The sequence below is a fragment of the Balaenoptera acutorostrata genome, chromosome 16 (assembly GCF_949987535.1).
Source record: "Balaenoptera acutorostrata chromosome 16, mBalAcu1.1, whole genome shotgun sequence".
In the NCBI taxonomy this organism is placed as follows: Eukaryota; Metazoa; Chordata; class Mammalia; order Artiodactyla; family Balaenopteridae; genus Balaenoptera; species Balaenoptera acutorostrata.
Window position 1 is genome coordinate 63,374,831 of NC_080079.1, and position 15,009 is coordinate 63,389,839.

Below are 15,009 nucleotides of genomic sequence, written 5' to 3' on the forward strand. Positions count from 1 at the left end.
AAGGCCAAGCCCATGGACCAGACTCCTCACGCTCCAGCGCAGAAAGAATGTTCCTGCCCAGTGGAGAGGCTGGCCTGGCCCAAACCTCAGCTTCTGACCTCAAGGCAGAGACAACTTCTAAGAATTTGGCTGCCAGACCCTAGAGCCAGCTGCTGCTGTGTGGAGGAGGGCGGAGGCCCCGCAGCAGAAAGACACCACACTTCCTCCCCAGCTTCCTCCTGCATGGCCTTGACTTCTTCTTCTCTGGACCCTCACTAGTGAACCTATCGCTTCGTGGTTTCCTGTTTTCAGTGAAATTTACTCTGAGCTCCAGGCTCCATCTTCATCCATGACAACACGCCCTGCCCCTAGCAACCCTAAAGGCACCCTCCCTGACGCTGTGGGGAGGGGCAGGGCACTAGGGTATCCCTCTGTGTTCGCCCCAGGGTGGTAGTGCCTCTGGAGACGCCAGCTCTGGTGGCCGGTTCCTACAGGCTCAGTGCCGTGGGCTGGGGTGCATGGAACGGAATCGGGGAGCAAGAACATGGTGCCTGCCTCCAAGGGGGGCTGGGAGGAGCCCTGGGGCCTTCTGGGCAGGGTGGGACTGAGGCAGGAAGCTCATGGATCATGGCACTGTCTGAGGCCGTGAGAGGGAAATTTGTGCTTTTAGGCACTAAGTCATTGTTAAGAGATGTATCAGGAATTCTGGGACCTGTAACCTATCTCCTGATGTTCACATTTAATACAGATCTCCTGCCTTTATTTCCTTCCAGTGATAAGCTAAGGGAATGGAATTGACACTCTCTGAAGACACACTGCAGAGGCCACTGGATATGCTGCTGTTGGATCAGGCTGGCCCTGCCTGGGGGTCTGTGGTGATGGACTGGGGTAGGTGTGCAGGAACCCCGGGGCCACTTCTCGTAAAGACCAGCCCTGGGGATACCCTGGCTTCTGCCTGGCCAGAGCTCCCTCCTACACGCGGCAGCCTGGGATAGAGGGGCTAATGCATCACCTTCTTCACGGAGTGCTCTGTGGTGGGGGAACTGGGAAGACGAGGTGGGGCTGGGGGTTGCAGAGGCCTTATCACTCTCCACCCCAGCTGGGGCTCCGGGGCCCTGCCTCCTGGAAGAGGCCTTCCTGGGTGACAGCTAGAGCTCTCCAGGGCTGGCCTAACTGTGCTGGGGGCTGGGCTAAGATTTACTCAGGGAACTCAAAGGGAATAACAATGGCAGAAAGAAGAACTGGGGTTGGCAGCCAGGATGCTAGGTGCAAAGTCCTCTTGAGAAGCTGACACTCACAGCCCAGATGAGCATCTGTCCCAGCCCACTGAGAGCACTGACCATCTAGCCCCTTCACTGGGCATTCACTGTACCCGCTTTGCACGGTCACCTCTCCTGCGTGGACGCTGTGTCTCCCTAACTATTCTGTGAGTTCTATGGCAGGGATCCAATAACAGCCTGCCCTTTGGACCTGGTTGTAGAGCTGATGACTGAAACACAGCCACTGGGTGATGGGCTGAACCAGGATGCCAGGGTTCTGTCCTCTGGACCACTCACAATCGGCAGAGCCACCTCTGACTTTCGGCTAGCTCGAGTTCCCAGCAGCTTCGTCTGGGCTCTCTCCTCAACAGCAATGATGCCCTGAGCTTTTGCAGGCCAACGGGCATGGGTTTCATTTTGTTTTGCAATTCTGATCTCTTGGTATGGCTTCCTGGAATATATGCTAAGAGGGATTCTGAAGTATCAATATAGTTTAATGAGAAAGTGCTGACATCCGCTAGCAATGCATGCCTTGGGAACAGGATAGGGAAGGGCAGTATGTGTTCCATAGCTTTGCCTCTTCTGTGATAATACTGTGCTTTCCAAAACACTTTACCAGGTGTTATTACTTCTTTGGTTCCTACTCCTCCCCACCCCTCCCCTGGAAAACCCTGGAAGGTTTTACTGTCCCATTTAATGCATAGGGAAACTGAGGTTCCAAAAGGTTTGTGTCTTGTCACAGTTGAATGTGGAACTGGGACTGAAGCCTGGGTCTCCTGCTTCCCAGGTCTGTGCTCCTTCCTCTGCACTGAAGCAAGTGGCATTACAGGCCAGGACTTGGACTTGCTCACAGTACATACCGTGCCCTGGGGGATAAACCTGTGCCCACAAGCCCGTGGCTCTACTCCTTCCACATCAGTCTTTGCACTCCCCTTCCTGCCTGGCAGCCCTGAAACCACAGGACTCCTGGTGGGCATGGCGGCCCGTGCACCCCACTTGCTTGCGGGAGGGGAATGGGGAGGGGAGAAACTCATCTACCTGCAGAGCCCCAGGGTCTCTTGGAAGAACTGAGCCAGTTGCATGTGTAGCATTTGAGCAGCTGCAGAACACTGTCAAGAAGCAGGGCTATGGGAAGGGTCTGAATTTAATCATGCTGGGCCAGAGAAGGCCGACTTACTTGGTGTGCAGCACAGGGAAGGGGCCGGGCTGGGGTTTCCTGAGCTTGAGCCAGGGGAAGCAGGCTTCACAAACAGCAGCAGGGTCCAAGTTTAATAAACAGAGGAGCCTCAGCTCTAAAACTATGAGGTGAGTTGCCAAGAGCAGCATCCCCTGCTCACAGACTTTCATGGGGCTGTTGCTGGCGACTCTTGTACCAGAAGCGGGTGGTGGGAGATTTTCTGTCTTTCTGCCTGGACAGGTGTCTTCTGCAGGTCCCCACCAGCCTGAGAAGCCAGGGCTGGTTATCTGGGATTGCTAACCTCTGGCTGTGATTCGCACAGCAGGGAGGCCCCCCTCGGGAACCTCCGTCTCCCCACCCCCCTGCCAAGGTACCTCTGTGCCTGGGGCTCAGCTCCTGACCTCCCAGTTGCCTTCCGTCCTTCCTCCCTGGGCCCAGCCCTTCCTCTTGCAGGGGTCTCCTGACGGCCACTTGGACCCCTCCCCCAAGCCTGCCCTCCCTGTCTGTGGCCTGGAGCGAGGCAGAGGGCCGAGGCTGTACTACGACTTCCCCTGCTGGGTGCACACCATTGTGTGACAGGCCTAGGCTGGCCCGGATGGCCCTTGCAGCACAGCTGTTCTGAGCTCTGGGTGATACGGGGCTGAGAGCTGGGTGGGGATGGCCTGGGCTACTTGCAGGAATGTTCTGCTCTCAGGAAACTGTGGGGGAGGGGACCCTAGGGAGAAAAGAAGAGATGGGAGGCCTCGGATATAGGATTTCTCTTGGTTTTAGGGAGACTTTGTAGCCGAATCCCACCCCCACCCCTGCTTAGAAAGCCTCATCCTTTAAGACATGGATGCAAATGCCTTGTCCTGAACCTTCCCTGGCTCCTGGCTCTGACCTCCTAGCATTCTATCACATCCTAGAGTGTCAACTCTCTGTTATGTGTCCATTTCCCCCACTAACTGTAGGCTCCTTGAGGGCAGAGCTGTGTCCAACTCATTTCTGACTTCCTGGCCTCTAGCACAGGCCTGGCACATACTTGACGTTGAATGAATGAATGAAAGAATGAATGAATGAATAACTCTTACTTGCCCTTGTCCAACAGGAAGGCTGGTCCTGTGCCAGTGAGGGCTTGTTTGAACCAGGCAGGTACTTGTAGGTGGGAACAAGAGGACGGCGTGTGGGTCTGCCGGGCGTCTCTGGACAGATGTATGCACCCCTATTAAACCACGGTGACCTTTCTTGGAACCTCGAGATGGCTGATCTGAGGCTTCTCAGGGCTTTGGCTGGTCTAGGAGATGCTGGAATGATCCTACTTCCTCAACACTGAGCCAGTGAAATCTGCCCAAGAGCAGACAAGTTCCCTCCTCTGGTCACCTCTGGCTTGGGGGAACTCATGACCCCGGAGGGTTCACTGTCCAGAAGTAACTGTCTGGTCAGTGGCAGCAAACCTTCAAGGGTCCAGCACTCCTCAGAGACAAATGCCAATCATGGCGGGGCACTGGCTGTAGGGCCCTGGCTTAGCTGGGCCAGGAGGGAGTGGAGGGGGCACTTGGGAAAGTATTGGGACCGGCACTTGGAGCCTGCCCCAGACAGAATGTGATGGGGAGGATATGTAGATACAGAGCCCTGCTCTGGGCTCTGAATGCTGCCACGGGTCTAGACTACCTGCAGCTCCCTGGACCCACCCCGGATTATCGCTTGCTCTTAGGCCTTTGTTCAGGTTGATGCCCAGTTCCAGAATATGCTTTCCCCCTTTGCTGTGCTAACTGTGACTGACTGACAAGACAGCCCAGGTGTCACCTGCCCCGGGAAGCCTTCCCCTAGGCCTTCTCAGTGCCCCATCTGCACCTTGGCCCTGCACAGGGATGTCCTCATCACCTCCCTTACTCAGCTGCACTTCATCGTGGCAGGACCCGCACTGCCTTCATCTCTGTATCTCTGGGGCCTGGCACATAGAGGGTATTCAGGGAACACTGGCTGAATGAATAAATGAATAACTGAACAAATATGGTCCAGTGCTAAGTTCTCAACAATGCCCCTGTGGTCCCTGTAGTTCTTCACTGTGGTGTCGCCAACAAAAATCAAATAAAAGTGATCTTTTCCCATCATGAAGAAGCAGAAAAAAAATGGAAAGGATGGATACTTTTTGACTTAAAAGTTTTCTCCTTTAAATGTTTTTCCAGCTGGTACCTGATGCTGTTTGTCTGTATTATTATAGTATAGCCCAGGAACCATATACACACATATACATATACCCCATTCCTGATCTTGGTCATCCTGAAGTTGTTTTCTTGGAGCAGAGTTGGTGATGACCAAGATGAGGAAGGTAGACAAAGGGAGACTGCATTTCTCACCACCCAACTTCCCACACTCTTACCAAGGAGCTGGAACAGGCCAAGACCTGCTTCAAGGAGGGCCAGAATGTCAGGGGCCCGCGTGTGAGAAGGCAGTGCTCACAGGTCTCCACCAGGCTAGGGTGGATCTCTAAGGAGAGTTTGGTCAACAGATGAAACTTCTGGCCATGGGGACTAGTCCCAAGTTCTGCAGGGACTGCTTGGGGAGTGGTCCACCATTCGGGGTGGCTAACTGTGGCTAGGGTGATTTCACATTTCTCTAATTCTCATTTCTTCTGGGGACCAAAAGGAAACCAGATGTTGCCTCCCGAACTGAGGGCCTTAGAATATTATGGGTCTCACCATCTGCCTCCCTATAAAACTCTAAGACTATGGGTTATAGAGAAGGGTGGGGAGTGGGGGTAAGAGTGGTGTGTTCGCTGGCCTAGGTCAGGATGAAAAAGAGCAGCATGGCAGATGCTATGAGTTGCCCACCTCTTCTTCACTAACAGAGCCCTGCTTGTATTTGAGGCAGTGTTATACGTGGCCCCCAAGTAATTAGCCAAAGGGCAGAAGTGGCTTGCATAGCTCTTTTTTTTTTTGTCATTTCCTGCCTTGAACTCTGACATGATGGCTGGAGCTATAGCAGCCATCTTGCAACCATGAAGGAAAGGCCAAGAAACATTAGCTCTGACATCACTGAGCATGAAATCAACGTTTGTAATTCTCTCTAGAATTGTTGTTATGTGAGAAAAATGCATTCTCATTTATTTACGAATCCATAGTTAAGTTTCTGTTACTTGTAGTCAAACACATCTGTAAATGCTATTGGAGAGATGACCAAGAAGATGATTCACTCTGAAGCTAGGTGCAGGTAGGGAGGGGTTATGTCAAAACTGAGTCCCTCCTTGTCGCCACAATAAATGATACCCCTACCTGTCCTCCTCTCAGTTAGTTACATGTGCCCCGTAAATGTGTCTCCGTTTGGCCCACTGGGTATGACTGGCTGAAGTGATTAGTATTATCCTGGGCTTTTCAGAATGTGGTTTCCTGGGATTGATCCAATTCCACCATCCTCCCCAGAGACACTCCAGATAAAAAGCCCCGCCCAGACCTGCTCTGATCCCACAGTCCACAGTGCCATTGCCAAAGGAGAGGGGTCCAACAGAGTCACCTTTTGGGGGCAGAAGGATAGAGCTGAGGCCTCATTTACAATCAGGGTCCCTAGGGTAGACAGATTATACAAATGTCCCCAATCCTTACACTTCCCTGTATCTATATTCTTTGCAATGTGACTTTGCAGTTCATTCCTTCAAAAGAGAGAGTTTATTTCCCCACATTTTGAACCTGCGCTGGCCTTGTGACTTGCTTCGGCAAACAGAATGTGGCAGAAATAACCCTGTTCCAGTTCCAAGCCTGGGCCTTGAGAGGCCTTACATGCTTCTGCTCTTTTGCCCAGACCTTTTCTGGCTCGATGAGAACTAGCACTGACCAGCCTTCTGAAAGGGGAGAGACAGGTGGCCCAGTTGCGCTGTTATCCCAACTGATGGGCAGCCAACCCCCAAAAGAACAGCCATCCAACCGACACACAGCTGCCCATGCACACATGTGGGAGCCCAGCTGACAGCAGAAGAACCACCCAGCTAAGCCAGGTCTCAATTGCCAGCCTGCAGAATTGGAGCTAAGTCAATGGTTGTTTTATGCCTCTCTGTTTGGTTTATAATGCAGGGTTATTGTGGCGATAGATAGCTGATACACTCCTCCTCCTTGTGGTTTACCAAGTGCTTCCACAGACAAGAGCTAATTCAATTCCCCAAACACCACCTATGAAGGAGATATTATCTCTCTTACAGATGACAAAACCAGTTTTCAGAGAGGTTCTGACTTGCTCACAATCATGAAGCCAGCTTACAGTAGACATCGTCATCCCCCAGCCCATCACCCCACACAGCGGCGTCACCATCCAGCCCTGCAGGCCCCGCCTCCTTCTGCAACTTTGTGGACTTTGCACATTGCCTTGGGCAGCGGCCCCACCCATTCACGCATCAGACTGGACCATGGACATCAGCCCTTTCCGACCCTAATGTGTTGCCACAGCGTGTCACACCAATATGATGCAGGGGAAGAGGCCAGAGGGCACCTTTTCCCATTTGGCACAGAGGCCCCACAGGTACACGGCACAGCTTGGCAGGCGGAGTTGGGGCTAGCCAGGCCCTGAGGTTCAGACTCAATCTGTACCATCCCATAGAGCTGCACTGGGCAAGCAAACACAGCTAAATAGAGTCTGAGTGGCTGCAGAGGTGGGTGAACCGACACCCTAGCTTGGCACACACTGGCCCTCTGTAAATACTCGTAGGCTGATGGACTCAAGGCGCGATAAAGGAGTTGTGGAGGACTCATCGGCGCGTGGCATTCCACTCCCACCCATCTCATCCCTGTCACACAGAAGGCGGAGCTGCCCCTCTCCCACCCTCCTCTCCCCGAGGCCACCCCCCATCACTCACCGACAGGGTAGGGGTGCCCTCGTCCTCCACAGTGACCACCAGGTGGTAGAAGCTCTGGCGCTCGCGGTCGGGTGGTGCAGGCCGCGTGGCAATCTCGCCACTGATGCGGTCCATGCGGAAGGTCATGTCCTCATTGCCCCCAGTGATGTAGTAGGACAGGACGCTGTTGATCCCGATGTCACGGTCAGTGGCTCTCACCTGGACCACAGCGGTACCCCCGCCCACATTCTGGGGGGAGAGCAGGAGAGTGGTCATTCTGGATTCAAGGCCTTTGGGGCAAAGTCTAGCTCCTGTTCCTGAGAGCCCAAGGACTGCACCTGGACCTCTAGAAAGCTCTGCTCTGACTACCCTGGGGCAACGATGAGGAAGATAAAGATGACGGTGGCAAACATTCTGTGGGTATCTACTACATGCCGGGGGCCTGAGTTAACTCCTCTCTATAATGCTACAGATTAGGTCAACCCCATTTACAGATGAGAAAACTGAGGTGTCAGGAAGGAATGTGTGCAAATCACACAGCCAGTCAGTGGGAGAGCCAGGTTCTGAATTGAGGGAGGCCTTCAAGAACGTCCAACTGGGTATGATACCCAGCAGTGCCTGGGCAAAAATTCTCCTGACATGACTCAATCCTATTATTGAGTAATACACGAGCTGTTTTTAGATATCGGAAACAAACTTATGGTTGCCAAAGGGGAAATGTGGGGGGAACGGATAAATCAGGAACTTGGGATTAACATGTACACACTACTATATATAAGCTAGATAATCAGCAAGGACCTACTGTATAGCACAGGTTATCAATATTCTGTGATAACCTATATAAGAAACTGAAAAAGAATGAATACATGTATAACTGAATCCCTTTGCTGTATACCTGAAACTAATACAACATTGTAAATCAACTATACTCCAATAACATTTTTAAAAAATGAGCTGTTTTATTTAAAAGCAGCTCTCCCAGGGTAAACCTCAGTTTCCTGTTGATGGTGAAAGGCCACTTTCTTCTTTCCCTCTCCTTTCCATCCAAACCACAAAAGGTTACCACATTCCAGGACCTGGCCTAGGTGTTAGGGATAGAATCATGAATGAGTAAGCCACGTCCCCATCCCTGTGATCTGAGAAACTATGGGTCAGGCAGATATTTATGAGTTTTTTTTTTTTTTTTTTTCTTTTGGCCACACCACGTGGGATCTTAGTTCCCCGACCAGGGATTGAACCTGCGCCCCCTGCAGTGGAAGCATGGCGTCTTAACCACTGGACCGCCAGGGAAGTCCCCAGGCAGATATTTAAACAGGTGCTTCACGGTCGGCTCACACCCACTGTCCACTCCAGACGTCCAGCTATATGGGCACCAGAGCCACCCTCACCTCGTTGACGCTGACATTGTATCCAAAGGGGCTCTCGATCACCGGGGGGTTGTCATTGACATCCAGGATGGTCACCTGCAGGATGTGGTCCTTCTTCCGTGGAGGGGTGCCACGGTCGGATGCCACAACCTGCGAGGAGGGGGATGACTGGAGTCAGGGCTAAAAGGATCAGGAATATGGAGTCCAAATGGGCTGTCTGCTCAGTGGGCTGGGGGACTGAGAGGCTAGAGAGACTTGCTGGCCCATCCCTGCCCCCTGCCCCTTGGGGTCTCCACAAGGCCTTCAACTTCTGCCCCATGCTGCAAACAATCGTTGCCCAATACTTCTCTGTTTGGTAACCGTCCTTTGCAATCTGACTCCGATGTGCACGGTCTTTACCTCCCCATCCTGTCCCTGACTGTGACTCTGGGCCTGCAACCAGACCCAGGGCTCCTGCCTTTAGCTTCAAGACCTCTGTTCCATGCACTCAGACCTGGTCTATGGCAAACAGAGGAACAGTCTCAAATAATCTTTTTGGCAAGGAGCTGGAGTCCTAACCATAGCCTGAGCCTGTCCCTAGGAGCCCTGATGTTTCCTGGAGGCCTGTAGAAAGTGTTCTAGAGTTCAGACCCCTGCAGAAGCATGGCCCTGGGGTCCCCAGAGACCCCTCAGGAAACATGGTAGCTTCAGCAATTCAGCAATAGTGGTGGCCTTCGTTATTCCTCACCTCAGCAGAGGAAGCCAGTTTTTTCTGCCCATTGCACAAGAGGGGAAACTGAGGCCCAGACAGAGTAAACAACTTGCCCAAGGTCACACTATGTCTGTGGAGGAGTCGGCTCTATCAGCTGCCAGGCTTTCTCTCCTGGCTCTGGCAGCAGGCACAGACACCTCTGCTGTTTCCTGCTCTGGGTCCAGAAACCCCTTCCAGGATGCCCTTTCCGGGTCAGCCTCACTCATGCCCTTGGTCCTAAGGGGTGCTGCCTGCCCACGGCACTTGGTGACAGCAGGAAGCTGACAGCCAGGGCGTGCTGATGGGCTGAGCTCTCTTGGGATGGAAGGCAGTTGGTGCTCACCTTGAGGATGTAGTGGCCCAGCTCTTCTCTGTCCAGGGGTCTGGCCACAAACACTTCGCCAATGGAGTCGTTGGTGGTGATGATCTCAAAGGCCCCGGCAATGTTGCCAGAGACCAGGGAGAAGATCACCTGTAAGGGAAGAGAGAGGATGAGGGGCGAGGGGTGAAGAAGTGGGGAGGACAAGCGGCTGGCCAGGCCAAGGAGCACTCTCCCACCCACCTGAGCACTCTGCTTAGCCTGGGAGATTGAGAAGAATGTGTTTTATTCAGAAGCGGTTACATCCTTCAAAATGGGGGTGGCAGGTCCACAGAGCGGGTGCAGGGCCTATGACAGGCTAGGGGTTGGGGGGATGCGAGCATACTGGCCTGGGGCCAGGTGCGAGTCCCACCACATGAGATTTCCCAGGGCGGGGAAGCACTGAGCCCCCCTGCAAGCAGCAGGCACGGTCCTGGTGTCACCTGGGCTCTGCTCGGCTCTCACAGCAACCCTGTCAAAGGGAGCTGTTCTCTTCAGCTCAGCGAGGAGGCTCAGGAACAAGAAGTCACTGGCAAGGTCACACAGCTTGCAAGTGCCCAAGGGAACAAGGATTTGAACCCATAGGCTTCCAACTCCAGAGCCAGCATCTCTTGGCCCCCTAGAGGTGTGCAAGTATTTAAAACCCAGTGGAAACCTCCTCAAACACACCTCCATTTGTAGGACAGGTCAAAGTGGTGTGAAGACTGGTGTGCTCTGTCACCCCTCTTCCCTGTGCTCTGGGGGTGCCCAAACCTGCATTGGTGGGGAGCACTTCTTGCCAGGGGACAGGGAGGGGGGCCTGAGAAGCAGGGGAGGAGGAGTGTGATCTCTTGGGGCCCCGGGTCCTCGTGGGGAGGGCTGGCCCGGGGCTGGCACGCAGGGGTGAGATGCTTGTGGTTTGTGGATGAGGTGACCAAGGAGTCACTGGGGAAATTAAACCCCCTCTGTGTTCAGCTCGCCGCGGGGACTGAGCCATGGCCAGCCTTGGGCCTCGTGTTCCCTGGACGCAGGCAGGGCTGACAGCTTGCACAGCTCTGTCTCCTTCCCTGGACCGTGGACTGCGGTGAGGGCAGGGCGGACCCGCTCAGGGCCCGGCAGAGCCTGGATGACCCGGCTTCCTGCGCAGGGAGGGGATGGCTTTGGCGGTCCCCTCCGGCTGAGGGGCTGTGGGAGCCCCTACTGACAGGGCAGATCTGGGCTATTCCACTTGGTGCCCACCTGCCCGTTGCTGCCGGCGTCGGGGTCCCGGGCCTTGACAATGGCCACGCGCTGGCCCACGGGGCAGTCCTCGGGCACACTGACGGCTGAGTCGGACGTGAAGTCGAACCGGGGGCTGTTGTCATTCTCGTCCAGCACAGTGATGTAGACCTGGGTGTGAACATGGCCAGAGACCTCCCACCTTCTTCCCCTCCCTGACCCCAAACACAGGGTCCCATCGTGGGCCCAGGGGGGACTGGACCTCCAATCAGTTCTAGAAGGTCAGCAAGCTTTCAGAGCCTGCCTAGGCCAACCCTGACTTTACACAGAGGCCCTGAGCGCATTTCTTCTGAAAGTCTGGTGGGGGAGGGCTGCACACACTCAAATGCTGGGGCCTGGCGGGGGGACTCAGAGGTGGTGGGGCCTTGGAGAACCGGAAGGCATGGGCCCTGGTTAAAGGAAACGGAGGCTACTCGGCTCCAGATCCGTGAGGGTGTGTCAGCCTGGCACTGGCAGAGCTTCCTGTTTTTCAAAAGGAACTAGGAATCCAGATTTTTATGTGGAATTAGGTGGTGATAGTAAAAAAAAAAATTTTTTATGCGGGCCAGCTAAAACACATCTGGCAACCAGATATTGCCCAAAGGCCTCTTCACTTGCACCTTTAGATTAGAGGGAAGGAAACAGGGCTCAGGAGCAGGAGAGGGGTCACAGGGTGGCTTGGTGGTCCCAGTGGGGAGAAGGCAGATGGGGAAGAGAGGGGAATTTCCAACTACCAGATAAAAACAGGGAACATGCAAGTTGCACGCAAAGAGCACATTGTTTTGTGTCTGCAGCTCAGGCTTCTCCTGCAGGGTTTGAATAGCAAGCCTGGAGAGAAGGCCTGGCTGGGGGTGCAGCTTCCAGCCCATGGATGGCCATGGGCCATGCAGCCAGAGTCGTAGGTACCCCTCGGGTTCACTGATGGGCGGATTGCAGTGTGGGGGGAGGGGAGGAGGCTCAGGTTCTAGCAATCCCAAGCCAGGCCTTCTCCCACCACCCTGCTCCAGGCCAGATCCCATCCTCTCCTTCCCCAGGCCTGGGGCTCTGGGGCTGCCAGGGCTACCTGCCTCCTGGTGTGCACAGGACTCCATGGGGAGCCTGTGGAACCTCACCACGATTCAGAGAAGATTCCGCTTCATCCTCCCTCCCTCCTAATCAGGACTATCCCCTTCTCAGTTCTGGCCACGCTTCCATATTTCAGGCAGCTGTCAGAACTGTAGGCGACAAACCCAGGCTTCACAGCAGGACCAACTTTACCACTTACTAGCTGTGTGATTTGGCAAAAGTTATTCAACCTCTCTGATTTTCCATTTCCTCAGATGAAAGTAGGAACGAGAACACCTACGGAATCAAGATGCTGGAAGGAATAAATGAGCCAACAAATGTGGTCTTTGTCCTGCTTCTGGCCTGGCAGACAGGCAGGATCTCACCTGCCAAGACGCTGCCCACCCATCATAAATTTTGGTCACGGAGTTCTGTGGAGTACCGGAGCCCCAGTCTGCTCACCCATGACATAGGCATAATAATGTCTACCACCCTGTTCTCAGGGAGAAAACAAACAAGCCCCCCGCAATCTGATCCCTCCCAAACTCTCTCACTCTGGTCAAGGCCTTGTTGGGACTCCGCATGCTTCCTCCCACCACAGGGCCTCTGCACCTGCTGTTCCCTCTGCCTGAAATGCTCTTCCTTCTCTACTGTGTAAACTCCTATGCTGAGGAGCTCAGCTTGAGTCACTTCCTCTGGGAAGCCCTCCTTGATTTCCCCGATGTCTTGTTATCCACTCTCTCGTGGCATATATTTATTGGCATGGTAATTTGATCAGTGTCTTTCCCCTACTCTATCTTATGCCTGTGAAGGCAGAAGCCACGTCTGATTTTGGTTTCCCATTGTATGTACCCTGAGCCCAACCCAGAGCCTGGCACACAGTAGGTGCTCCCTCCACGTTTGCTATTCTGATGAGGTGCTCCCAGCAGTGGGGAGTCTGCATCAGTGAGTGAGTTAGGAAGGCAGGTACCAAGATCTATGGGAATGAGCTATGGGCCTGTGTCCCCACCCAGGGTCTCAGGGCCCAAATCTGCCTCCCTGATCCCTCAAAAGCCCGGGGGTATTACTCAGAGCTCCTACGGCTCTGAGTAACCCCCCAGCCACCCCCGCCCAGCCTGCCCCTTCTGCTGCCTCCTCACCCCTCTCGGGGCCACGGGGGCTGCTGGGGCTGAGGAGGAGTCAGGTGTAGGTGAGCTGTGGTTTGGGGGTTCCGGCCTCACAGAGGAAATGGTGGTGCCTTTAAAAGGCCCCTCAGCTTGCCTCCACCCTGGCACCTCCAACAAGTTTGGGACTGACAGGGCTGGTGTATCTGGGGCAGTGGCCCCTGGGAGCCTCTGAGAGGAAGCCAGGGCAGAACAAAGAGGGGTGGGTCCTGCTTCCTGGAAGAGGGTGAAGGGACTGTGGCAATACAGGGGCCCACGTAGGAGTGTGCGTTCTGAAACGCCCTCGCCAGCCCCAGCACAGGAAGCGGCTGCCTGGTCCACGAGGGGCTTCGGCAGCCTCAGGAGGGACAGCCCTACTGCTCACCAGGCTCCAGCTGGCCTCAGCCCCCTGACTCCGCACAACAGGGGAGGGGAGACTGGGCCCATTTTATGGATGAGGCTGCTGAGGCTTGTGAGAGGGCTCCATTCAACCCGAGCCTTAGATCCTCTGGTGGGGAAGACCAGGAGCCTCGCCACGAGCTGTGGGACACAGGGTACCTGCCCACCGTCTGCCACCTGGGGGCTCTGCTCACTGGCTGCCCTCAGGGACCCGGGGGGTCGAGGGGAGCTGTGTGGGCTCACTGCTGCTCGCCGCCTCACTCACCCCAGGCTCGCCCCGTGGATGGAGGGGCCTTTTGGGTACGGCCAGGCCACAACCAGGGCCACTGGAGCCGGCACCTTGAGGGAGCCATGGGGCACAGGATGCCAAGCAGCTGCATTTGGCTCTTAGCCTGGACACCGGGTTGGTCTATCCCTTTAGGCTAAGGTGAAAAGGACTCAGCAGGGGTGAAAACGTGGCTGTAACCAAGGCTGATAATGAGCTGGACACCCATGTGGTCTACAGATGGCCTCAGACCTGTCTGGCTGGGGCCCAAGCCGAATCGATTGTTAAATGTTCTCATTATCACTGCAGGATTCCACCCCATGACCCGCCCCTGGGGCCCACCTTCATATCCACCCCTAGCCTGAGGTCACCACTTCTCTACCTTTCTAGGAATCTTGTTTGCACCTCTGACCTCAGCAGTCACCCTCCCCGAAGTTCACAAGGTCTCTGTGCCTTTACTTAGAGCCCTCAAGGGCAGTGACTCACACCATATGCCCACTGCTGCCCTTACCCAGCACTCCCCTGGCCCTGGCCCTGGTGCCCCACTTCACACGACTACTGTCACATACTCCTTACACTGACCCCGAGAGAGGGAAGGGGTCCCCCTTACAGACCCTGCTCCCATCACCCTTCCTAGTTTACAAAGCCTTCCTATCTGCCATCTCCATCACATCCTCTGAGGAAGGCAGGGCAGTTGGTATGATACCCACTTTAGACCCGAGGAAAGGAAGCACAGAGAGGTTGAGCAATTAGCCTTGTCACACAGCCGCTGAGGAGTAGAGCTGGGATGAGGCCTCAGTGTTCCCTCCACTGGGTGTTCCACATACTCCTTGTTAGTGCAACGCCCACCCCAGGACCCACTGGGGGTGCTTGACAGGACAAGGAGGGCAGAGGGGACAGAGCTGGATGTGGAGTTCGTGCTCGGGAGGGGCCTGGGCTCAGGTGTGAGAGTGGATGGGCGGGGGAGTTTGGGAGGCGTCTGAGCAGGGACCAGCTGCAGTCCTGTCCACGTGCCCTCTCCCCCAGGAGAGGCAGGAAGGCCCAGCGCCACACAGGGTCCAAGCCAGCACTGGCCACAGACAACCCACAGGGGAGGGCACCAGTCCACGGGCTACTCACCTTCTGTAGGCAGAGGCGGCAGGAGGCGGCCAAGGGAGAGGAAAGGCAAAGATGCAGGCGGTTAGCAGCCCCAGCTCTTCCAGCCCCGCTCCAAGCAGTGGCCTGCGGAGGATGCCACCCCTCCCCCACCCGT

General features: G+C 55.0%; 1 protein-coding gene across 1 annotated transcript in view; it reads right to left on the reverse strand.

Moving 5' to 3' along the window:
* Positions 1-15,009, reverse strand: part of CDH23 (cadherin related 23) — an 86,513-nt gene that overhangs the window by 62,852 nt on the left and 8,652 nt on the right. The window contains exons 6-9 of the mRNA XM_028162962.2: positions 10,890-11,039; positions 9,657-9,785; positions 8,605-8,733; positions 7,238-7,465 (exon numbers count right to left, since the gene is read on the reverse strand). Coding sequence (XP_028018763.2) covers positions 7,238-7,465; positions 8,605-8,733; positions 9,657-9,785; positions 10,890-11,039 — 636 coding nt within the window. The remainder of the gene's footprint in view (positions 1-7,237; positions 7,466-8,604; positions 8,734-9,656; positions 9,786-10,889; positions 11,040-15,009) is intronic.